At 43.6% G+C, this 25931-nt stretch overlaps 1 protein-coding gene across 1 annotated transcript in view; it reads right to left on the bottom strand.

The window, feature by feature from the left end:
• The window catches only part of LOC139566288 (alpha-1,6-mannosylglycoprotein 6-beta-N-acetylglucosaminyltransferase A-like), a 124271-nt gene that overhangs the window by 5468 nt on the left and 92872 nt on the right, over positions 1 to 25931 (bottom strand). Inside the window, exons 11-15 of the mRNA XM_071387367.1 lie at positions 24348 to 24481; positions 10442 to 10591; positions 2100 to 2246; positions 1461 to 1577; positions 177 to 251 (exon numbers count right to left, since the gene is read on the bottom strand). Coding sequence (XP_071243468.1) covers positions 177 to 251; positions 1461 to 1577; positions 2100 to 2246; positions 10442 to 10591; positions 24348 to 24481 — 623 coding nt within the window. The remainder of the gene's footprint in view (positions 1 to 176; positions 252 to 1460; positions 1578 to 2099; positions 2247 to 10441; positions 10592 to 24347; positions 24482 to 25931) is intronic.

Raw genomic sequence — 25931 nt, 5'->3', positions numbered from 1 at the left:
CTGCCTAAACCATGCCAGAAATAAGCAGTGTGTAACAAAACTATGCTGATCTTGTACCGAACTTGTACTTACTAGAAAGCGAGACAAAAAATGACAGTTAGGGTCAGCACAATAGTGTGTAGGGGCTCTGACTGCTGTACCGGAGAATGGAGAGAACAGTTATAGCCAGGTCGTACCTGATTCTCAATGAAGGCGTTGACTCTTTGCAGCATCCCCTCACAGGTGAACTCATAGGGCAGGTAGGGCTCGATCTGAGGATGGAAAACACAGAGTCAGGCTACAGCTGGACACAAAGCACATAGGCTGTGGAATGCCAGTCAGCTTGCTTAGAGTATGTGCCTGCTTTAGATGTGCCTACGGTGGGACAGGTACTGTAGTGGGTCAGTGAGAAGAGAAGAGAGAAAAGAGAGAGAAGAGAGAAAGAGAGAGAAAAGAGAAAGAGAGATGTGGGTGTGTGCGCGTCAGAACTCTCCGACCCTGACTGAGGTCTTCTAGACGGACACATTCCTGAAATATATACACAGGGGATATCAGCGAGACCTCCACACACACACTATATAGTCATTACGTTCTGTAGTCAACAGAGCAAAACTCAATGAGACAAACTACCGAGCTGCATCCTTGTTCCATCGAATCAACTTCAGATACGGTGCTGTGAAACTCTGTAATTGGTCAACTAACCTTTGAGATCAATTTGTGATTGGTGGAATAACATTCGACGCTCTCGGCCGTAGAGAGCGGAGACAGCGGTTGCATGATAAATCACACCCTATCCCCGATATAATGCACTACTTTTGGCCAGAGCCTGAGCCCATAGGGCCCTGGTCAAAAGTAGTGCACTATATAGGGAATAGGGTGCCATTGGGGCACATCCAGACAGAGAAAATTGAGCTGAGGGCTGTTGGTCTGGACACTGGTCAGAAACCATACGAGACACTTCTCTAATGAACAAACCCATTGTTCGGTCACCCCTGCAGAAGTACACGAGGTCTCTTTCCCCAATGGCACCATATTCCCTAATCCTTACATAGTGCACTACTTTTGATCAGAGCCCATAGAGGAGTGCACTATATAGGGAATAGGGTGCCATTGGGGACACAACCACGAGGTCTGCTTGCCCCTGGACTTAAATATGCACGGGCCCAGTGAGGGGAGAGAGAAAGAAAAGCTCTCACTTTGCTATTCTCAATTCCTCTCTCTGTGAATTCCTCTTATTCTTCTATTCTAATCGAGCCCCCTTGGAATTTGTGATCATGCTCTCTGCTTCCCTGACTGGTACAACCGTTTGTGTACCCGAGGCTTTAGGAAATGAGACTGGGAGAGTTTTCCATTTCAGACTGTGCTAAAAGAATAGAAAGGAGAGAACGTGAGCCGGGAAACATGTATTATGTGTGTGTGTGTGTGTGTATGTGTGTGTGTGTGTGTGTGTGTGTGTGTATGTGTGTGTGTTTGAAGGGTACCTTCTGACTGAGGATTGAGCGGATGGCTCTGTCCACCTCTGCAGGGTTGTCGATGTTCACCGTCCACACGTGGGGCTGGCCAATGTACACCTCAGCATATGGGTGCTGGGAGGTTAACTGCATGGGAACACATTTTTATTGAATTTCTTCGACTGCCATAAAAATACTTTTGGCAAGCTGAAGACAGCACACAATATATATGTTTTATTATTTATTCACGTTTATATTTGAGTCATTAAGCAGGTTTGGCAGATGCTCTTATCTAGACAATACTGAAGTCATATTGGCTGAATTGGCTAGTCAGCTAATAAATAGACAGTTCTTTTTTTAATCTTTAGTCCCTTGGCGGACAGAAACGCATGACAGAATCAGAACAGACATGACACAGTAGTTCACTTCAATAGGAGAGCATTGAAGTCGAGTCACATCACAGATGAAGAACTACTGTGCACACACGCTCAACAAACTAGACCCTATCCTTCAAACACCAGACTGACTTATTACGGAGGACCTGTCATGAATAAAATAAAGGAGAGGTAACAGCACAGAAGTGAATAGAGGACTAGGTTGTCTCTCTCCCTCACACACACACACACACACACTTTGACTGGGGTCTCTGGGCAGAGTGGCGCCTCTCACCTCTCTCAGGGTGGGCTTGCCCTTGAAGAAGTCCGTGTTCTTGCTGCTCTTGGGCGGGGTGAACTTGGGGTTGAGGAAGGCACAGCCATTGGCTATGGCCTCTAGGGGGGCGGGGCCTTCGTAGGGGAAGGACAGGCCAACAAACAGCTGTGGAGAAAAAGAGCATTACATTTACATTGACATTTAGCAGACGCTATTGTCCAGAGCAACTTACAATCAATGCATTCAACGAAGTTCAGCAGGAAACAACAACTACATTTCACAGTTATTGCAAGTAGACTCTTATTTGAAATAGACCCCATCAGCAGAATCAGTGCCAGGAAGAAAAATCGATTGCAGGTGTGAGTGAGAGAAAGTACGATATTATCTTCTTCTGTGAAATTAAAGGAGACACCTCTTACTCGTCTTTGTTTTTTCTGCTCTGCACCAGCAGCATGCACAGCCTGCTTTTATTGGTTCTTAACCCTTCCTAAGTGTTCGGCTATAAAACTGGCTCGTAAAAGAGGGCTTCTCCTGTCTGGTAAGCACAGCCACAAGTTCTCAGTCGCTCCAGTGTGGTGTGTGTGTGTGTGTGTGTGTGTGTGTGTGTGTGTGTGTGTGTGTGTGTGTGTGTGTGTGTGTGTGTGTGTGTCGGCCCAAGGAGAGGCTAAACGCAGAGTTCACACACATGGTAGAATGAAAACGTGCACACGCACGTGCACAGACAAACAATGACCAGAGGAGGAAGTAAGGCCTGTGGTGTAGTTAGGACTGGTCTCTGGATATGAGACTCATGGGTTTGAAACCCTTGACCTGTTTTTACTTGGGAAAAATGCATATGCATGCCAGGGATAAAATGTCAGTGACTGAATTAGTGAATGGTGATTATGTTAATTATTATTACATATATATATATTTTTAATTGTAGCAATAAAGAAAAGCAGAACATTGGCAAAGCCAGCAGAAAATGGAGAGACTGTAAATAATTGTGTAATGTTTTATGTACTAACCCATCTCGTTCAAGCACTACTCGGCACTGACACAGTAGCTACAGTACTTGTATTACCTGTACTACTAGCTCTTGTCATGAAACACGCTCATCACACAAATACGGTCCTGCCATTGGAGAGAAGAGTCCATGCCAATCATCACAACAAAGACTCCATACACACAAAGGATAATAGAAAACCCATTGAGCTGGATGACCAAAGCAAATATCTGAGAGGCTCTTCTAACATGCTGGAAACAGAGGTGACTAGCCCGTGAAGCGTGCCACAATAATGTGTTTGTCTGAGGCCCCATTAGTAAAAAGAGAGCCGTTGGAGCTGGGGTTGTTATAGCGGAGGGCCGGCGACGGCCACAATGGCTGGTCTGTGAGTCGGCGAGAGCAAGATCCCACCGGGTCAGTGCCGGCCATGCCTGGGGAGACAGAGGGTCTCTTTAGTTCAGCCCACTGTTGGCAACACTGCTGTACACGGACTCTCCCATACCATCCCTTCTCTTCAGTCTATACCCATATCATCCTTCTCCTCAGCCACTGTACCTCACTACTCTCCTTAACAGCTACTGTGTGTGCAGGGTCTTGTTCCAGCCCTGCAGTAACCCATCTAACTCAGCTAATCATGGTCCAGAGTGAAATCCTTATCAGGATTACTTAAAGAAGGTGTGTTAGTGACAAACTGGAGCAAAACAGAACCAGAAGCTCTCCAGACAGTTGGGGTTTTCTGGTTCTGGAGAGCTACTAACACACAAGTTTTAAGTTCCTCGGCGTACACATCACGGACAAACTGAATTGGTCCACCCACACAGACAGCATTGTGAAGAAGGCGCAGCAGCGCCTCTTCAACCTCAGGAGGCTGAAGAAATTTGGCTTGTCACCAAAAGCACTCACAAACGTCTACAGATGCACAATCGAGAGCATCCTGTCGGGCTGTATCACCGCCTGGTACGGCAACTGCTCCGCCCACAACCGTAAGGCTCTCCAGAGGGTAGTGAGGTCTGCACAACGCATCACTGGGGGCAAACTACCTGCCCTCCAGGACACCTACACCACCCGATGTCACAGGAAGGCCATAAAGACCATCAAGGACAACAACCACCCGAGCCACTGCCTGTTCACCCCGCTATCATCCAGAAGGCGAGGTCAGTACAGGTGCATTAAAGCAGGGACCGAGAGACTGAAAAACAGCTTCTATCTCAAGGCCATCAGACTGTTAAAACCTCTTGAAGCTAGGGGGCACTATTTTTGTTTGGAAAAATAACGTTCCCAAGGTAAACGGACTATTTCTCAGGCCCAGATGCTAGAATATGCATATAATTGACAGATTAGGATAGAAAACACTCTAAAGTTTCCAAAACGGTCAAAATATTGTCTGTGAGTATAACAGAACTGATTTTGCAGGCGAAAACCTGAGGAAATCCAACCCGGAAGTGCCTTTTATTTGGAAAAATCCCTGTTCCATTGCCTGCCTATCCTCCATTTAAAGGGGTATTAACCAGATTCCTTTTCCAATGGCTTCCACAGGTTGTGAACAGGCTTTAGACATAGTTTCAAGTTTTTATTTTGAAAAATGAGCGAGATTTATCAAAACGCGCCAGGTGTCCTTTGATTAGTTCATGTGCGTGATTGTTGTAGCTCGACATTTTCTTTCTCTGTAGTATTGAATAGTTTACCGTTCGGTGGAAATATGATCAATTATGTATGTTAAAAACAACCTGAGGATTGATTATAAAAAACGTTTGACATGTTTCTACGAACATTACGGATACTTTTTGGAATTTTCGTCTGCCCTTCAGGATCGGCACGAGCCTGTGGTTTTCTGAACATAACGCGCAAACCCAAATGGAGGTTTTTGGTTATAAAAATAATCTTTATCGAACAATAATATAACATTTATTGTGTAACTGGAAGTCTCGTGAGTGCAAACATCCGAAGATCATCAAAGGTAAGCGATTCATTTGATTGCTTTTCTGACTTTCGTGACCAAGCTAATTTGCGGCTAGCTGTTCGTAATGTTTTGTCTAGTGATCGATAAACCTCACAAACGCTTGGATTGCTTTCGCTGCAAAGCGTATTTTCAAAATCTGACATGATAGGTGGATTAACAACGAGCTAAGCTGTGTTTTGGTATATTTCACTTGTGATTTCATGAAAATAAATATTTTGAGTATTTTGTTTTAATTTGGCGCTCTGCAATTCAGCGGTTGTTTACGAAAATTATCCCGTTAAAGGGATCCGTGCGTCAACTTTCCTCTACTTCTCTGCTTGTCAAATGCGGAGAAGGTTTATTCACTAACATCTTGTGGCTGCTGCCAACATACTGACTCAACTCCAGCTCACTTTAATAATGGAAATTGATAAAAAATATATCACTAGCCACTTTAAACAATGCCACATAATATAATGTATATGTATATACTGTACTCTATATCATCTACTGCATCTTGCCATCTTTATGTAATACATGTATCACTAGCCACTTTAAACTATGCACTTTTATGTTTACATACCCTACATTACTGATCTCATATGTATATACTGTACTCGATACCATCTACTGCATCTTGCCTATGCCGCTCTGTACCATCACTCATTCATATATCTTTATCCCTTTACACTTGTGTGTATAAGGTAGTAGTTGTGGAATTGTTAGGTTAGATTACTCGTTGGTTATTACTGCATTGTCGGAACTAGAAGCACAAGCATTTCGCTACACTCGCATTAACATCTGCTAACCATGTGTATGTGACAAATCAAATTTGATTTGATTGTAAACGCTGAACAGCAGTGGGACAGACAGTATTGACTGCAGCTTTCAGCGTTTGGTCAACAGGTGGCAGCAGAGGCTGACTGGTGGCGCTTCCTCCCAGGCAAGACTGCAGCTCAGTGAGCCCACAGGCCTGACAAACAGCTGCTATTTATAGACCCCTCTCAGACAGTGTAGCATAGCACAGCACAGCATACAAAAGCATAACGTAGCATATGCTAAATGGTTATTGTGAGAAGGAATCTATATAGGCGGTGGTGAGAAGGTGAGAGACAACCAGGCTAGTTGTAAGTGCTTCAGATATCACTTAGAAAAGGTAGCTAGCGATGTGAAAGGGAAGAGCAGTGACCTTCGATGAAATAAAGTACTTGAACAACTTCAGAAGAAGAATGTGGTCATATGCCAATATAAAGAAGGCCGAGACCTTGGAGAGAAAAGCCAGTGATCTAGCACTAAATACTGCAGATTAATGTATCACCTTGGACTGTTATTTCAACAGAAGGGCCCTTTTGCAATAGCATGAATCTGGAGTGAAGTTTCCCCTAGTAACAGAATAGATGCTTGCAAGCAAGCATGCTACTGTACTGAGCCGTGCACTGGACAAATAAACTCTGATTTGATTTTGTTCTAGGGTCAGCTTACCCTTCCTGCATTTAACCATAACCATTAGTGGGGGAAAATGCAAAACTGACCCAAGATCAGAGTGTAGGGGCCATGTCAATAGAATTCAATAGAAGGGCACTTCGCCATAGCATGACAGAGATGAAGATGAAGACGTTCGACTGGTCTGGAGGATATGCTGGCGATGCAAACAACCCCTAGTTAAAACCACATTCCACACAAGGTACGTGCAAATTGCATGTCGAGCGGGAGGACAATAAATCGCAGCCTACTGTACTTCCTTCTAGGTACAAAGTTGAATTCTGTCATAAAGAGTTAATTAGGACCTTAGATCAACATGAGCCCCGTCTTCGATTCGGTTGTAAACGCAAGGTAGTGTATGTTTTGTGAGATTTGGTATTTAATTAGGATCCCCATTAGCTACAGCCAAAGCATACAAATCAAACCACATTTTATTGGTCACATACACGTGTTAAGCGGATGTTATTGCGAGTGTAGCAAAATGCTTGTCTCAACACCAATGCCATATAATATTATACTAGGGCAGTATAATGCTGGTTCAAATTCTATACAGTGCCTTCCAACCCTGCCCTGTTTTACACTGTATCTATGTAATCCGTGTTGTTTTGCCAAAAATCTCGGGGGAGCAATTAACACAAGCAATCTGTTAGCAGGTAAATGCTTTATTCATAAAGAGGAGCAGGGAGGAAAGCGTGTCTGGAAAACACCTTGCCTCATTCTTCTTGTTATCTCAACAACACAATGCTGCTGCTAAATAGGTCTGGATTTATGGCAATTCATTAGTGCTCCCTCCAGGCTTCCAAACACCAGGTTAATGAGAAGATCTTGAAGATCTCCTCCACTCTCTCCATCTCCTTCCAAAGATCTCCTCCACTCTCTCCATCTCCTTCCAAAGATCTCCTCCACTCTCTCCATCTCCTTCCAAAGATCTCCTCCACTCTCCATCTCCTTCCAAAGATCTCCTCCACTCTCCATCTCCTTCCAAAGATCTCCTCCACTCTCCATCTCCTTCCAAAGATCTCCTCCACTCTCTCTCTCCTTCCAAAGATCTCCTCCCCCCTCTCTCTCGCCTTCCAAAGATCTCCTCCACCCTCTCTCTCTCCTTCCAAAGATCTCCTCCACCCTCTCTCTCTCCTTCCAAAGATCTCCTCCCCCCCTCTCTCTCCTTCCAAAGAGCTCCTTAACTCTCTCCATCTCCTTCCAAAGATCTCCTCCACTCTCTCTCTCTCCTTCCAAAGATCTCCTCCACCCTCTCTCTCTCTCCTTCCAAAGATCTCCTCCACTCTTTCCATCTCCTTCCAAAGATCTCTGATAACTCTCTCTTTTCAAGCTTGACGCTTGCTGGTTTGATTTCCGGATTTTCCACAGTTTCTCCTGACAGGCGTGCACATCCTCTTTTCAGAATATTTAGGACAGGTATAGCCTGGCCCCAGACCTGTCTGTGTGCACCACCATATGAGTTGGCTATACAGCACAAACAGACCAGTTGTGTGGATTGAGAACAGGCAGTTTGGTTGGAGCTTCAGAGGGTCGTTGGGCTGTACAGTACAAACTGACCAGTTGTGTGGATTGAGAACAGGCAGTTTGGTTGGAGCTTCAGAGGGTCGTTGGGCTGTACAGTACAAACAGACCTGGGACGAGTTGCATGGCTAGAAAACAGGCAGTGTGGTTGGAGGTGCTTCAGAAGAAGTGAACCTTGAGCAGTAGCATTGTGTCACGAGCAGTGGCAGGTCTGGACATGACATGAACGGAGGCCCTGGCTAGCATACGGCCCTGCTGAGGCACTCTGGGAGAAATCACTATGACTAATGTTGAAGTGCTGAGAGATCCTGACACTCGCCTTGACACTGAGTAAAATCATAAACCACCCATTCACTGGAATGCATAGTGAAGTCACAGGGGGTGTCGCACTCCCAACAAACACAGTGTGTGTGTGTGTACACGTATTAGAACATTCTGTGGCGTTTAACTAACTGCTATTATGAGCAAACTGCTCATAAAATTCTCGGTTGAACAATCACCCCACTTCAACTTTAGGACTTTTGTTTTTACTACTTATTGTTGATTGTTGTGTTTTTCTTTCGTGACTGTGTATATCCAACTACCCATCGGGGATAAATAAAGTATTTCTTCTATCTCATCTTATCAGGAACCAAGGCTTTTTTATGAGCAATCCCGTCACTCTTAGTAATGATTTGGTACCTATGCCTCCGAGTCTTACAGCGTAGCAAGTGTGGTTCCTCTCTCTAGGGCAGGATTCTTCAACTCTGGTGTGTGTGTCCGTGTGTATTGTATATGTGTGTATATACAGTGGGGAGAACAAGTATTTGATACACTGCCGATTTTGCAGGTTTTCCTACTTACAAAGCATGTAGAGGTCTGTAATTTTTATCATAGGTACACTTCAACTATGAGAGACGGAATCTAAAACAAAAATCCAGAAAATCACATTGTATGATTTTTAAGTAATTAATTTGCATTTTATTGCATGACATAAGTATTTGATACATCAGAAAAGCAGAACTTAATATTTGGTACAGAAACCTTTGTTTGCAATTACAGAGATCATACGTTTCCTGTAGTTCTTGACTAGGTTTGCACACACTGCAGCAGGGATTTTGGCCCACTCCTCCCTACAGATCTTCTCCAGATCCTTCAGGTTTCGGGGCTGTCGCTGGGCAATACGGAGTTTCAGCTTCCTCCAAAGATTTTCTATTGGGTTCAGGTCTGGAGACTGGCTAGGCCACTCCAGGACCTTGAGATGCTTCTTACGGAGCCACTCCTTAGTTGCCATGGCTGTGTGCTTTGTGTCGTTGTCATGCTGGAAGACCCAGCCACGACCCATCTTCAATGCTCTTACTGAGGGAAGGAGGTTGTTGGCCAAGATCTCGCGATACATGGCCCCATCCATCCTCCCCTCAATACGGTGCAGTCATCCTGTCCCCTTTGCAGAAAAGCATCCCCAAAGAATGATGTTTCCACCTCCATGCTTCACGGTTGGGATGGTGTTCTTGGGGTTGTACTCATACTTCTTCTTCCTCCAAACACGGCGAGTGGAGTTAGACCAAAAAGCTCTATTTTTGTCTCATCAGACCACATGACCTTCTCCCATTCCTCCTCTGGATCATCCAGATGGTCATTGGCAAACTTCAGACAGGCCTGGACATGCACTGGCTTAAGCAGGGGGACCTTGCGTGCGCTGCAGGATTTTAATCCATGACGGCGTAGTGTGTTACTAATGGTTTTCTTTGAGACTGTGGTCCCAGCTCTCTTCAGGTCATTGACCAGGTCCTGCCGTGTAGTTCTGGGCTGATCCCTCACCTTCCTCATGATCATTGATGCCCCACGAGGTGAAATCTTGCATGGAGCCCCAGACCGAGGGTGATTGACCGTCATCTTGAACTTCTTCCATTTTCTAATAATTGCGCCAACAGTTGTTTCCTTCTCACCAAGCTGCTTGCCTATTGTCCTGTAGCCCATCCCAGCCTTGTGCAGGTCTACAATTTTATCCCTGATGTCCTTACACAGCTCTCTGGTCTTGGCCATTGTGGAGAGGTTGGAATCTGTTTGATTGAGTGTGTGGACAGGTGTCTTTTATACAGGTAACGAGTTCAAACAGGTGCAGTTAATACAGGTAATGAGTGGAGAACAGGAGGGCTTCTTAAAGAAAAACTAACAGGTCTGTGAGAGCCGGAATTCTTACTGGTTGGTAGGTGATCAAATACTTATGTCATGCAATAAAATGCAAATTAATTATTTAAAAATCATACAATGTGATTTTCTGGATTTTTGTTTTAGATTCCGTCTCTCACAGTTGAAGTGTACCTATGATAAAAATTACAGACCTCTACATGCTTTGTAAGTAGGAAAACCTGCAAAATTGGCAGTGTTTCAAATACTTGTTCTCCCCACTGTATGTGTGTGTGTGTGTGTGTGTGTGTGTGTTGCTCTCACCTTGGTCTCCCTGAGGAGGAACTGCAGGTCACGGCCGCTCAGGATGCCGTAGTTTCTCACGTAGCTGGGCAAGTGCACAGTGCTGGTACCGTGCACGGTGGCGTGCACCTCCGTGTAGGTGTGGATGATGTCTAGGTAGGTCTTCTTGTCCTGAAACACACAGTAAGAAAACCACCAGTCAGTGAGACCCTACTACTGTACATACTGTAGTCCACATTGTGTATTGTACACAGTACATAACCTGGCCTCATTATAGATCTCTATGTTGAGATTCTCAAAACAAGGAAACAAAGTACTATATTATTATTGTATCTGGGACCTCTGCCTCTAATCTGCAATGTACTCTTTTAAACGTTGATGACACATAGACAACATGAAAACAATATCTGGTAACACGTAAATGCTGACAGGTGATGCATTATGATGTGGTTATAATGCATTGTAAGACTTGCATGGTCCCTTATAATCTCTTATTACCGTCTCCTTAAAATGATTCGGATTAAATAACAGCCATAACCTATTATAAAGACATCATAAAGGTTCGTACAGGCTTATAACAATTAAAGAGTCCTCCCTCAAACTGGAAATCACAGGAAATGATGTCAGGCAAGGAGCTCATTGCTGATAAGAGATGGCTCCTCGCTGGAGTGCACCGACTCAAAAACACTTTAGAGCAAAACAAACGGAGAGAGTGTACTGTTGGATCAACATGATCTCTCTCGCAAACAAAGGAAGATGAGCAGAGAGCTCTACGTCCCAAATGGCACCCTATTCCCTATAACGTGCACTCCTTTTGACTAGGGCGCTTAGGGCTCTGGTCAAAAGTAGCGCACTATGCATTAGAGAAAAAGGTGACGCAGAAATACGTTTCAGGGAGAATGATGGAGACTAGTATCCACTGAGAGATGAAAGATTATTCATGCCTTCATTTCATTCTCATTATCAAAACTGTAATCACGGATATTCTTTGGGTTGGCGGCAATATATAGTATAAAAAAAATCCATAATATCAAATAAGAGATTTGTTCATTCGGTTTGAGAAATCTTGATTATAACGCTTTATGTAGGCCTAATGTTTGCAACAATTTCCTGAGCTGTCACACCTAAACGTTTGAATGGAGAACATTCCTAAACTAGTCCATAAAGTAGGCTAGTACATTTTTCACTGCTCATAGAAAGAAAAATGCAGTAGCGAAGGATAGGACTCAGGCGACAGCAGACAGTGGGAGGGGATAACCAGTTTGATCAAGCATCGATTGCGACATCCTCCCCGACGAACCCCTAATGACAGGCTGTGGCAGGGCCGCCGTTTAAACTGAAGCTAGGAACAAGACAGGAACAGCAGCTTTCCTCTCACCAGCGCACGTACATCCTTCCAAGCTGCCCCCAGGTGTGCTCAGGTAGTGGCAAACTACGCTGGCACCACTCATTATCAAGCCATTGCTGTCTGGAGAAAGGATTGAATGCAGGAGCATTCGACAGTGTGCGGTGGTATCCATCTTTTAAGAGAATGGGTTCGCACACGTCCAGGCCACGGAAGTTAAAGAATGCACATTCTCTATTACTTGACTAGAGCAACAACCATCTCTTCACTTTAAAAACTAACAATAGTGATACAAACAACATTCAAACAGTCACACCTCTCCCCGAGGCTCTGACTCCTATACAAATCAACCTGCCACCAAGGCAGCCATTTCTGCCTCAAAGCGAATTATTTCTAAGCAAAGCAGGCTGGTACAGAGAAAATACCTTCTCAGATCCCGAAATTGAATACGCAAATTTCCAACCCGACAGGATCCGACCATTTAAAAAAAAACTGTTTCGGATCTTAGTGGACCAGATCCACGAAAACATATCAGAGTTGAGAGAGCATTCGATCCAAATTTGGTCTAGTCTGTATCTGACCCACATGGATCCGAAACATTTAAAAAATGCAGCTTTATTGCCCTGCAAATCAGCAATTTTTTGGAGTTGTCTGGCAGTGAACATGCATTTTTGGTTGTAAGCCTATCTAAAATAATTTATTTGTGGTGTACAGCTTAGTATTTTCATAATGACATCCCTATAGTTGATTTAAACAAAAAAAAGGTAGGTTATAGCCTGTTTGACCAGCAAGCCTAAAATTAAAATAGGCCAAGGATGGAGTCTCCTGCATTCCCATTTCATTTCCAACAATTGCGATTTAAGAGAACATGTTGGCCTACCGTCCGAAGAGTTAATTAAACATTCATAGTTGAAGTTGATATTTCTTATACCATGCCTTACACAATCAATAAATTGGCAGCCTTTCAACATAAGGATACAATATTTTCTGTCGATAGGCATAGGTTATCAGTGTACACAACATGAGCAGGTTAACTTGGTCAAAATGTTTCTTTATTAAAGACGATCAGAAAGAATGTGTCAGGTCACACTCAGGTCTTAAGAATATGGGTAACCCTTTTCTCCTCCGTATCCACAAGTGTGCATAAATGACGGCCATACAGACGATTTGCCTGTTGGTTCTACCCCCCTGTACTCGCTTTCATTCAGTTTCTTCTTCACATCAGCAAAAAACAACTCCATGTTTCAGAAACGCACTTTATATAGCCTATGGGGCAGCAGGTAGCCTAGTGGTTAGACCGTTGGGCCAGTAACCGAAAGGTTGTGTGATTAAGGCAGCCCCCCCGCACCGCTCTGATTCAGAGGGGTTGGGTTAAATGCAGAAGACACATTTCAGTTGAAGGCATTCAACCCTTTCCCTATAGGCTATCACTCTTTTCCGCTGAGTCCTCCTCTTCCTCTAGTAGAAGAAGTAGCCTATTTAACCCACAGTGGCTCGTTGTCATGAAGCGAAAATGCGGTTTTGAAAATTATATTTTGACATATTTGGTTTGATGAAAGGGAACCCACTGAGAATCATTTAAGATAATAAAATGTAAATGTATGACATTTGCATTTGTTGTTTAGGAACTGGTCAGTATTTCACATATTTTTACACAGGGATCTAAAACATTCTGGATCCCGGGTCGTATCAAGGGTAATCGGGTTCGGGTAGATCCATGAAGGCCTCTAGCACAAAGTAGTAGCTATGTCTACAGGGCACACAGCATCATTTGACCTTCTAAGTCCAATACAAATCAATATTCTAAACAACATTCTAACTACAATGCAAATCAATATCTTAGACAACATTCTCGAAAAAAATTCTAACTTCTATGGAAATCCATATTCTAAACATTCCAAAAACAAATCAACCTGCCTACAAGCTAATTCTTTCTAAGCAAAGCAGGCTGACACAGTATGTCTCCAGCGCACACAGTATCCTTTGTTAGCTTTAGGAACAGGAAGGAGAACAGTGGAGTGACTACAGTACATCAGGCTCTCCTTTGAGTGTGTCTTACACAGGCCAGTCGCCCGGCCCCTAGGGATGCCCTATCAGATGCCTCCTGGCAGCCTGTTGTAACAGGAGCCTTTGAGGTCCGCCTCCCAAATGGCACCCTATTCCCTATATAGTGCACTACTTTTCACCAGAGCCCAATAGGCCCTGGTCAACAGTAGTGCACTATAAAGGGTGCCCTTTGGGACTCAGCCTTAGAGAGAGCAGAGATCCAGGCAGTGTGGAGGTGGCCACTTGTAATTAGATGGTGAAATGTCTACTCTCTAATATGTGTATACCAGAAAGCTGGGGCCTGAATAGGTGTGTGGGTGGAGGGTTAGAGGAAGGTTACGGAGGAAGAGTGGAGAGAAGGAGTGGATTGTGTACACACACACACACACACACACACACACACACACACACACACACACACACACACACACACACACACACACACACACACACACACACACACACACACACACACACACACACACACACACACACACACACACACACACACACACACAAAACCAGGATGTGGCCCTGAGAATGGTAAAAGTATGGAAATGGTGATGATGATATATGATTACAACAGTGAATGCCACAAGGTTACTGCAGTGCAGACTGATTGTTCATTGTCAGTGCCATGCCTATGAGGGTAAGGTGAGGGAGGTTTAGGCCAGTAGTATGGCTACAGGCTAGGGCTCTGATGTTTGAGTCTAGCCTAAGCTGTCACAGAGAGAGGGTACAGTAATATTCCCCACCGCTCCAGTCTGCAGCCCTGACTGTCACATCAGACAGTCAGAGCTGTTCCCCTGCGGCCTGCAGCGCAGTCTGGCTCCAACGGGGAGGGACAGTGACAAAAACCCACAGTAACACTGATGGCACCTGACGGGGGATGCAGTGTGTGTGTGTGTGTGTGTGTGTGTGTGTGTGTGTGTGTGTGTGTGTGTGTGTGTGTGTGTGTGTGTGTGTGTGTGTGTGTGTGTGTGTGTGTGTGTGTGACCTGGTTTCAAATACTATTTTGGGTATTTCAATTATTTTCAAAGACATTTCGAAGTAAGTATTCGGATATTTTTGTATTTGAAGTAAGTCATATTGGAATGTATTTGGAAATACACTTTGAAAGGATTGGTATGTATTTGTCTGTGCATTATTAAATACAAATATCTAAATACTCCATGGATTTGAACAAGTATTTCAAAATAGTTTTAAATAGTAGGCTATTTATAGGAAATCATTAAAAAATACTCAAATACACAGAAAATAAGTATTTCAAATACACATTTGAACCAGGGGTGGAACTTTCCCTAGGGACAGGGGGTCATGTCCACAATTGGTTCTTACCATCCGATTTGAACCCAGGTTTTCTGTGAGTGTCTGTGTGTGGGGACTGGAATGCTGTATAGCAACACTATAGCTTTCACTCGCTTAACTGGTTTATTAATGACTGGGGGGGGGGGTCACTCATACCTTCTGTGCTGTTTTTCTGAGAACTCCGATCAGTTAAAACATGTAAAGTGTTGGTTGAGGAAAGTCATCACAAAAAAGGCATAAGCTATGTATACGTAAAGATATCATACAGGTAGGCCTATTATCTCAAGATGGTTACAGTTTTTGATCCATTTTTTGATTAATTAACTTTAGGGTTAATTCATCTTAATTTTTGATGAGCTTAACTATTTTCTTCCGACAATGTGTGTAATAAATGTGTGTGCATGCCTTCTAGTTGGTCTTGATCTATGGTCTTGGATGGATTCAGTTATCATTTTTTGTCAATGATCTACACAAAATACTCTATACTGTCAAAGTGGAAGAAATGTTTTAAATAAAATGAAAAATAAAACACTCCTATGTCTTGATAAAATAAGTATTTACCCCCTTGAGTCAATACATGTTAGAAACACCTTTGTAGTCTTTTGGGGTAAGTCTCTAAGAGTGTGGATTGTACAATATTTGCCCATAATTTCTTATCAAAATTCTTCAAGCTCTGTCAAGTTGGTTGTCTTGACATAGATTTTCAAGCAGATTTAAGTCAAAACTGTAAATCGGCCACTCAGGATCATTCACTAGAAAAAGCTAGAAAAGCAAAGGAGGGGAGGAAATGAAAGGGAGATATTATAGGAGGAAAGGGATCTAGGAAAGCAAATTAGGAAAGGGATCTAAGAAAGGAGGAAATTAAGCTAGAAATGGAGGAAAGGAGAGTCATCTGCTTAGACTGAGGCTGTCCTAATATGGACACTATAGCCACATTTGTGGATTGTACAACATAAAACCAGTGGAAAAGAGAGTCTGAAAATTCTGTAAACAACAAATACAAAATCCACAAGCAAATGTGTATGTGCAAATGCACCTTCCACAGTTGTAAATTGTCCTGCTGAAAGCAGACTGAACCAGGTTTTCCTCTAGGAGTTTTAGCCTGTGCTTAGCTCCATTCCATTTATTTTTTATCCTGAAGAACACTCCTGGCCTTAATCATTACAAGCATACCCATAACATGATGAAGCCACCACTACGCTTGAAAATATGGAGAGTGGTACTCAGTAATGTGTTGTATTTGCCCCAAACATAACACTTTGTATTCAGGACAAAAAGTGAATTGCTTTGCCACATTTCTTTGCAGTATTACTTTAGTGCCTTGTTGCAAACAGGATGCATGCTTTGGAATATTTGTATTCTGTACAGGCTTCCTTCTTTTACTATGTCAATTAGGTTAGTATTGTGGAGTAACTACAATGTTGTTGATCCATCCTCAGTTTTCTCCTATCACAGCCATTAAACTCTGTAACTGTTTTAAAGTCACCATTGGCCTACTGGTGAAATCCCTGAGCGGTTTCCTTCCTCTTCGGCAACTAAGTTAGGAAGGACGCCTGTATCTTTTGTGGCGTACAGCAGGTCAGCCACCAGGGGGAGACCCATCGAGGCCTGGTGACAGAAGGAGTATACATCACGAGGCGATGGCTCCATCGGCTGGACGTGCCAGGTCTCGACGGGCTCTCCGCCCAGGACTAATTGGGGCTGATTGGGAGTTGGTGAGTAATCAAGGGCTGATTGCTCACCAGCTGTACAAGCCCCATAAAGCTGCCAGAAGGGCAGCACACAGGGGAGGACTGGGGGAAGTAAGGTGACTTCCGTGTCGTTGGATACGGTACCCGAGCTAAGACGAGGGAGTTGAGTTGGTGTGCCCGACAGGATACAGCAAGACCCGGAACCCAGAAGACGGTATCCCGGAGAGGGTCTCATGGGGGAGACCTATCCTTTTCTTTTGATTTATTATTTAATAAACACCCATGAAACCGAGCTAATCCTACTCTGTCCGTGTCTGATCTGTGTAAACGTCTTGACCAAACCCCCTGGTCTGCCACACTTTGTGGTGCATTGACACACACTCCAATTGTCAAGAGTGTGCAAAGGGTGGCTACTTTGAAGAATCTAAAATCTAAAATCTATTTTGATTTGTTTAACACTTTTTTGGTTAATACATGATACCATATGTGTTATTTCATAGTTTTGATGTCTTCACTATTATTCTACAATGTAGAAAATAGTAAAAATAAAGAAAAACCCTTGAATGAGTAGGTGTGTCCAAACTTTTGACTGGTACTGTATATTTACCAAATTAAGAGTCTAATCTCACTCCATAAAAGGTTCTTAAAGAACATTATTCCAGTTCAGTGTGTTCCTGGAATGAGGACACTCTGGTTTATTATAAATAACTCATACCTTCTGTGTTGTTCAGAGAAATCCTGTCAGCGTGTGTGTTTGTGAGAGTGTATGTATCTGTTTGTGTGAAAGTGTGTGGGCGCTAGTCTGCAAACGCGAGTGTGTGTGTGTGCGTGCGCACTTGTGTGCCTCCCACCTGTAAATGTAAACTGAGGGACATTGACCCGAGGACCAAGAAAATGAAGACAACACGATGTCAGGCGAACTTTGAAGAGGAAGCTGATTCATTGCCTTCCTTAGCCTTTATGGGGAGTAGTATTAGGGAAATAATCAAACCAGGACATTGGTTTGAGGGCAGATGATCAAAATGAGAGAGGAGAGGTTTTTTAATTACATTGTAAATCACCTGGAAAAGTATGTGTGTGTGTGTGAATGTGTATGTGTTCTGGGGTTGGGTTAAATGCGGAAGACACATTTCAGTTGAATGCATACAGTTGTACAACTGACTAGATATCCCTCTTTCCCTTTTTGGTGTTTTGGATTGTTTGACAAGACTGTCAAGCTAAACCTACGTTATAACCCTAGCTTTATGCAGGGCTCACCAGCACATATTGGGATACTGGGGTAGATTATTCTGCCAGTGGAGAGAACCTACCAAGTGTGAATACAACCCATGTACTCTCACAGGGCCAATACGACCTCACGCTAAATCATTTGTAATGGGTTACGAGCTTCACTGAATCCAATTAAAATAGAACAGCAGAGACACAGGAGAGGAGCACTTCTTTGGTTAATAGTTAATGGGATGAAATACTATAGAACAAACATAAGTTGATGCTGGATAGTAAACAATGTAAAATATTTGATTACTTCTGGGAGTTTTTTTTGCACAAAGGCTTTTCCGGCATTGTTCACTATCCAGCATCAACTTATTTTTGTTCTATAAAATAGAACAGCATTCAGTGGTACAGAATCACAGCCCTTGGAATCTCCAGATTTCGTATCTTGGTACATTTGTAAGTCTGTTCCTGATTCATCAGTCATGTGTTTTTTTATTTAACCTTTATTTAAACTAGGCAAGTCGGTTTAGAACAAATTCATATGAGTGGGTTTTCCTGTACAGCTGGGTGAATATGTGTGGGTTTGTTTGTAAGCCTGTGTATTTGCACGTGTGCGCGTGCTCACGCTAGTGTATGCGCCCTAATGTGTCTGTGTGTGTGTGAGTGGCTCGGCGAGAAAAATGTGTCAGTGTTACATTGATAAATCTTTGTGCACTGGAGGGACTGTGGGCACTGTCTGTCAGCCAGCATTAGCATTTCAAACAGCAGTGTCCACCTCCCCTGATCTAAGGCCAGGGGGCCCGGTGTTTCTTTTTTATGTCTCTCCCTCCCTCTCCGTCTCCAACTTTCTCTCTCCGTCAACATGTTCACACCCTTCCTCCATCTCTCCTTCTCTTCCTCTCCATCTTTCTCTCTTCCTCTTTCTCACCCACCCTCTCTCTCTCTGTCTATATTCTCATCTCACTTTCTATACTGAACAAAAACATAAAACGCAACATGTTAAGTGTCGGTCCCATGTTTCATGAGCTGAAATAAAATATGTTCTATACGCACAAAAAGCTTATTTCGCTCAAATTTTGTGCACAACATTGTTTCAACCCTGTTAATGAGCATTTCTCATTTGCCAATGTAATCCAGCCACCTGACAGGTGTATCATGGGGAGTGTGCAACTAGCATGATGACTGCAGGAATGTCCACCAGAGCTATTGCCAGATAATTGAATGTTCATTTCTCTACCATAAGCCACCTCCAATGTAGTTTTAGAGAATTTGGCAGTAAACCCAACCGGACTAAAAACCGCCGACCATGTGTAACCATGCCAGCCTAGGACCGCCAAATCTGTCTTCTTCACCTGCAGGATCATCTGAGACCAGGCACCAGGACAACTGATGAAACTGAGGAGTATTTCTGTCTGTAGAAAGCCATTTTGTGGGGGAAAACTGGTCTGGCTCCCTAGTGTGTTGGCCTATGCCCCCCAGGCCCACCCATGGCTGCGCCCATGCCCAGTCATGTGAAATCCATAGATTAGGGCCTAATGAATTTATTTAAATTTACATTTCCCTACGTATATGAACTGTAACTCAGTAAAATCGTGAAATTGTTGCATGTTGCATTTATATTTTTGTTCAGTATATACGGTTTGCACTCTCTTGTGTATTCAATTACTCACACAGCCTCAACCTCAACCACCTAAGCTCACGACAACTAGACTCAAACAACTGCCGCTTCAGAGTGCGCAGAGCTGCAGCCAACAGTTACCCTTCATTCTGCCTCGGTGAGTGCGCTCGGCTCGAGCCGGTTGCCATGGTAGCGGCTCCTTGAGAGGCCTGCTTTTTGGCTGCTCGATTATCACCTTCCCTCTCCCACTTCAAACATGTCTGACTGTTCGAGACGTAGGCGACCTGGTAGATTCAACCAGTTTTCACTGCAGCTCTTGGGAGATGTTGGTGGTGTTGTTTAGGGCTAACCTGAGGGTTGGTGGTTCGCATACCATTTCCTGACCGGGACAATGTAAAGGGAGTGAGCCAGCAGCCTAAGGCATCGGTATCCCACGTGCTACCTACTGCCGTTGTGCACTTCAGGAGTAAGATATTTAACTGATAATGCCAGAGAATCCGGTGTTTGGAGGATATATTGGCACGTGTGTTGTTAGGCCCAAGATAAAAGTTGAGGGCTGGCAAACCGTGCCAATATATTCTAAACAAATTAATTAAAAATGAAAAGCTTTCTTGAGTCTACAAGTATTCAACCCCTTTGTTATGGTAAGCCTATAAGTTCAGGAGTAAAGATTTGCTTAACATAATAAGTTGCATGGACTCACTGTGTACAATAATAGCGTTTAACATGATTTTTGAATGACTACCTCATCTCTGTACCCCACACATACAGAAAACTGTAAGGTCCCTCAGTCGAGCAGTGAATTTCAAACACAGATTCAACCTCAAAGACCAGGGAGGTTTTCCAATGCCTCACAAAGGGCACCTGTTGGTAGATGGGTAAAAAATATATAAAAAAATGACATTGAATATCCCTTTCAGCATGGTGAAGTTATTAATCACACTTTGGATGGTGTATCAATATACCCAGTCACTACAAAGATACAGGTGTCCTTCCTAACTCAGTTGCCGGAGAGGAAGGAAACCGCTCTGGGATTTCACAACGAGGCCAATGGTTTAATGGCTGTGATAGGAGAAAACTGAGGATGGATCAACATCATTGTAGCTACTACACAATAATAACCTAACTGAGTGAAAAAAAGGAAGCCTGTAAAGAATACAAATATTTCAAACATGGATCCTGTTGGCAACAAGACACTAAAGTAATACTGCAAAGAATGTGCCAAAGCAATTCACTTTCTGTCCTGAATACAAAGTGTTATGTTTGGAGCAAATTTAATACAACACATTACTCAGTACCACTCTCTATATTTTCAAGCATAGTGGTGGCTGCATCATGTTAGGGGCATGTAATGGACCTAAGCACAGTCAAAATCCTAGAGGAAAACCTGGATCAGTCTGCTTTCCAGCAGACACTGGGAGATGAATTCACCTTTCAGCAGGACCATTTCATTTTCTTTGACCTATTGACATTTCTTTGTATATATCCATAAAAATTATGCTGCTTTGTGGTTTCATGAAGCGGTTTGTCGTGTCCTTACACGTTAATTCTCAATGGGACAGTGGAGATTGAAACCATGTTGCAAAGGTAAGAGACGGGCAGCAAGGTATTTACAAATCTCCCCTGTTGAAAAACAAATTCTAGTCTAAAAGAAAGGGGAGATGATGTCTAGATGTTGTTGTTTTTTTACAGTTTATAAATTCCCTGGTTGGGCTGATGAGACAGTGGATTGCGCAGTGAGATGGAACAGAAAATAGGCATTTCAACATCATGGCCTTAGCTGGTGTGGAATAAACACCTGCTGGAACGCAGTTTAAACCAATTAGCATCTACGATTAGAACCACCCGCTGTATAATGTAGTACCCCACATCTCAAATGACACCTATGTTCTTAGGGAAAAGTAGGTCTGAAGGTTGATGTTAAGGAAATTGCTCCTTGATAACTCCAATGCAGGATCTTACCAGCCTATCATGACTTTGTATTAATTAACTCAAAAACAAAACCATTGTGTAGCCTAAGTAATATATGATATTTGGAGATTTAATTCTTAGGCAACACATTTACTAGTTAGTACGAGAGCAGCGATACGCACTGAGGCACTCCAGACAGCAACAATAGTGGATTACTCTCATTAGAGTTTGCCGGTGAAATTATCTGAAAGTTGTGTTTGAGTATGTAGGCCACACAGTGATGGCCGACAGATGCTTCCTCTCTGCTGTGTCTAATTACATTTAATGCCACTCATAACGCCGATAAATCTCTCCTATATGGATACAGCAATTACCGTCCATTCTGTGCCCGTTATAAATCAGACCTCCCCACACAATTTGCAGCACCACAAACAGCACCCTATTCCCTACATAGCACACTACTTTGGACCAGGGTGCCATTTGGGACGCAAGGGGCTCCATTCACACACCTGCAGAGAGGGGAAGAGAGAGGCTAGCGGTACACTTCTGCATACTGATTAAGAGACGGGGAATATTCCCCGTAGTGAGGAGCTTCTGGGTTCTGTGTAACATTACATGTGAAAAACAAATGTCCGTCAGAGACAAAGCAATTGGAGGCAATGACGTTTGTTTGGTCAATGACTGTTGTTAAAAGTCGCAAAGGCACTTTGTACTAGATGTCCTGTGTAGTGAGACCTCTGACCTCTTATTTTTGCAAGCCCACCCCTCATCATGTTCTCGCCTTGTAGAGAGCAGTAAATACCACAATCGCAAGATATGAGGGAGTTGAAAGGCTGTTTCCTGGATGAAAAGCAAATAGCTGGCAATGCAGGCAGCCCCCGCAGACAAGGCAATGCAGACAGCCCCCGCAGATTCGGGGAGGGAAAGTGCGAGGGAGGCCTTTTCCCCTCACGTTCATTCATTACCAGACTCTAAAATGGCTGTTTAATTAAAAACGGAGGTAATGAACACGACAGGGTGTCTGTTTAGCTGCTAATGTTTTTCAAGGAGAAGTGATGGGAGTTCGGCACTCTGCCCTTTAAGATAGACTAAATGGCCCACTGTGCTGTGCCACATGCGGGTTTGCGAGAGCGCGTGGCAAGCCGCACTGCATGGTTAATATAGGGCTGTTGTGTTATCAGTGTTGTGTGTGGATGCTGGTTCTGCAAGACATGGTCATTTCTTTGTGTGGTCACAGACCTGAGTTCAAATAACATTTGTTGTTGATTGACCTAGCCTGGCGCAATGGCACCAATCAAATAGTCCCAAAAGTGCAAACCCTGCACATCTGGTACACCAGGCTCAATCTAATACACCTCTGAGAGAAAATAAATACTATTTGAACCCAGGTCTATATCCGCAGGGATATGTCCTTCATCCCTTAACCTGGATGACCAGTTTGGGTTGTGGGTGGCATGACTGGCATCTCACAACTCTCATCTGCCCACTTTGTGCCAGCTGACTATGATAAAAGCCGGGCGTTGTTCGCCACAGATCTGAGATGACCTCTGGTCTTTTGTTTGTAAAATCTGCTTCCACCGGAGTTACTCTGGTTGCATCCAAAATGGCACCCTATTCCCTTTAGTGCACTACTTTTGGCCAGGGCCCATTTGGGATGCACTCCCTGTGTGTATGGCTGGCTTAAAATGTTACAACCGGCTTCTTTACAATGTTTGTCATCGTCGCAGCCCTTGTCAAGTCTCACCAAGACGTACAGACTAGGAAGTAATCCAACAGTGTGTAATGTGCCAACGAGCGAATCGCACGCAAAACGCTTGTGGCTGGTGTAGTTACAATCTCTAAACCCGTTTTATCTTAGATGAAATAATCCCTGCGACAATGCCTCTGCACAACAGAGTCTGAGTAGGAATATATTATAACTAATCAGAGAGTAGAGCTGAATTCTACTATTTATCAACATATAATCAGAAACTCACGAATATGGTTTATAAAGGAACACTACTAGTCTCCATCAAATCTCCCAAAAACTCTCAAAGTGTTCCAGTGACTTTCTTTCAAGAGTTAAGGAACTGGGTTACAATAGATTCCATACACCGGTTCCCAAGAATTGATGGTGTAGCGCGTCTGGTGCTTTCATCTTGAAAGGCATTCTGTGCAAATCAAGGCTCAGTGGACACTGTCACTTCAGTCACTACAGTCTCCTTAAAAGCGTCTACAGTGTTGTCCATTTCCCTGTGATCCAGGGACGGGACTGTGAAGCCAATGGGACCAGTTTCTGATTGAACTCAACTGAGCAGCACTGCCTTCTCATTGGGCTCTATTCTAGTAGTGTTGATGTCTGGGAACTAGATCACGTATCATTTTTTGTTCTAAACAAGAAGAGTCACCAGTTGATGACATGGTATTCAAAATTCCAACTGAAGAACACTACTCTACCACATTCAACTTCACCCTCAATGCTGATGTAGACAAAAGTATATTTCTGTCCACAACGAAACGTTACCACTGCTCCCAAATAACTAAGAGCTGAGCAGAGTTTGTACACAATGTAAATAACATTATAATAAATGCTATGTAGCAAACACTTTTCCCCCAAAGCGGCTTACAGTACAGTGAGTGCATACATACATTTTAAGTAGGAGGGTGATCACATTTCAACGTCAGACAACACCAAGACCCATTAGGCACCCCCAAGAGTCAATGTTTAATTTGAACACTGTTCCCTGCCGGAGTTTAAACGCAAAACCTTGGCTATGCCAGCCACGCGGGATACACTGAGCTGAAGCGTCGTACCTTCCAGAAGTTGTCCACCTTGCCGTAGACCAGCGACTGGTTCTGCCGCTTGACTTCGTCAATGTGGCGGATGTCGCTGGCGTTCAGATGCTGCTCAACCACAAAGCCCAGGAAGCTGTTGTCTGGCGTGTGGGCTGCAGGGGAAATAAACCACACGATACAACTGTCATTATGCGGCTCAACTGGGATCACAATGATTATTGTACTGAAGCTAGTTAGTTCACATTCATTCACTTATATACAGAAAAAAGGAAAACAAGCTACAAACACAAGCTGTCATTGTACAGTCAATGGGGAACACAACGATGATTATAGGTGGGTAAAAGTTAGTTCATTAAAAAGAGCAATTCAATTGCCAGCGCTTTATCGCTATGAGATCTGCATAGGACAACAACTATTTATCTCTACATTAGTTGATCGATTCATGCATATGCTGTACAGAAAACAAGTGAATAGCATGACAATAGGCCTAATGATTAGGTCTATGATTAGGCTATTTGTTTTGTTAGTGAAGTAGTCATCTGACTCATGCCTAGAAGTGGAGAGTAAATCTGAGGCTTATGTTAACCAACTTCCAATGAACACAGTTCCACATAGAAATGTGAAGTGGGGCGCTGGAGTCTGTCGCAGCGGTAACACTCCCAACTCCGGACCACACGTGCCCCCATGGAGACGGGTGTTTGAGCCCAGGCTCGGCCAACTGTCTATTCCTTAAATCCTTTCTGTGCCCCTCATCTGTATCTACATCTGTCCCATCATAAAACAATACAATTATGTAAGGGGATCTCCAGAATAAAAGAGAAGAAAATGTCACTTGTTAAGTTAATGTGAAGTGATGAGTTAACGTTCTATGATTAGAGCCTTAACGTTCTATGATTAGGTCAGAAATGGGCAACGGCACACACTTGGGAGAGTTTCGCCTCGGCACACTCTCTTTTTGGAAATGGAAACTCACATTTGGAGATGATGATTTCCCCCTTTTTCTGACGAAGGGTGAATGACGGAGATTAGACAATTAAGACAATGTAAGACCTGGATAGTCCAAATTAGAAAAATGGGGACTTCCGTGACCCCCCCCCCCCCAAAAGCCAACAAAAATCCAATTGAAATAAAACTATGCTGAGTCCCAAAGCCCACATGGCATAGTGCACTTTTGACCAGTGCCCTGTATGCTGGTCCTATGGGCCCTGGTCAAAAGTAGTGCACTATATAGGGGATAGGGTGCTATTTGGGACACAAACATCTCATCCTGACTCTCTGGGCTTTGCTTGATGGACTTGGCCCATCTGAAGTGCATCCCTCTTCCAGACTTACATACACAACATTCTCCGCTTCTGGAAAGTGGATGGGAGGGTTTTAGGCTAGCATCCTGTTCCTTATCCACCGGGCCTGTTAAGTTGTTGCTTGAAGCCGTTTGTGGAAGTGATTTAATATGCACTGCTCGAGGGAGCTTACTGCTATTTTAGAGCTATTGCAGAGCGCCAGTAAATCGTGTGGAGAGACGACGTGTTGGGGGATAAATTCATGGCCCGCCACGCGACGTGGTGATAATGGAGGCTGGCCTCCTTCCGAGCCGACTGAGGA

Source organism: Salvelinus alpinus, chromosome 38, assembly GCF_045679555.1.
Source record: "Salvelinus alpinus chromosome 38, SLU_Salpinus.1, whole genome shotgun sequence".
Taxonomy (NCBI): domain Eukaryota; kingdom Metazoa; phylum Chordata; class Actinopteri; order Salmoniformes; family Salmonidae; genus Salvelinus; species Salvelinus alpinus.
Note: the sequence above shows the minus strand (reverse complement) of the source record. Positions and strands in the feature narration are given on the sequence as shown.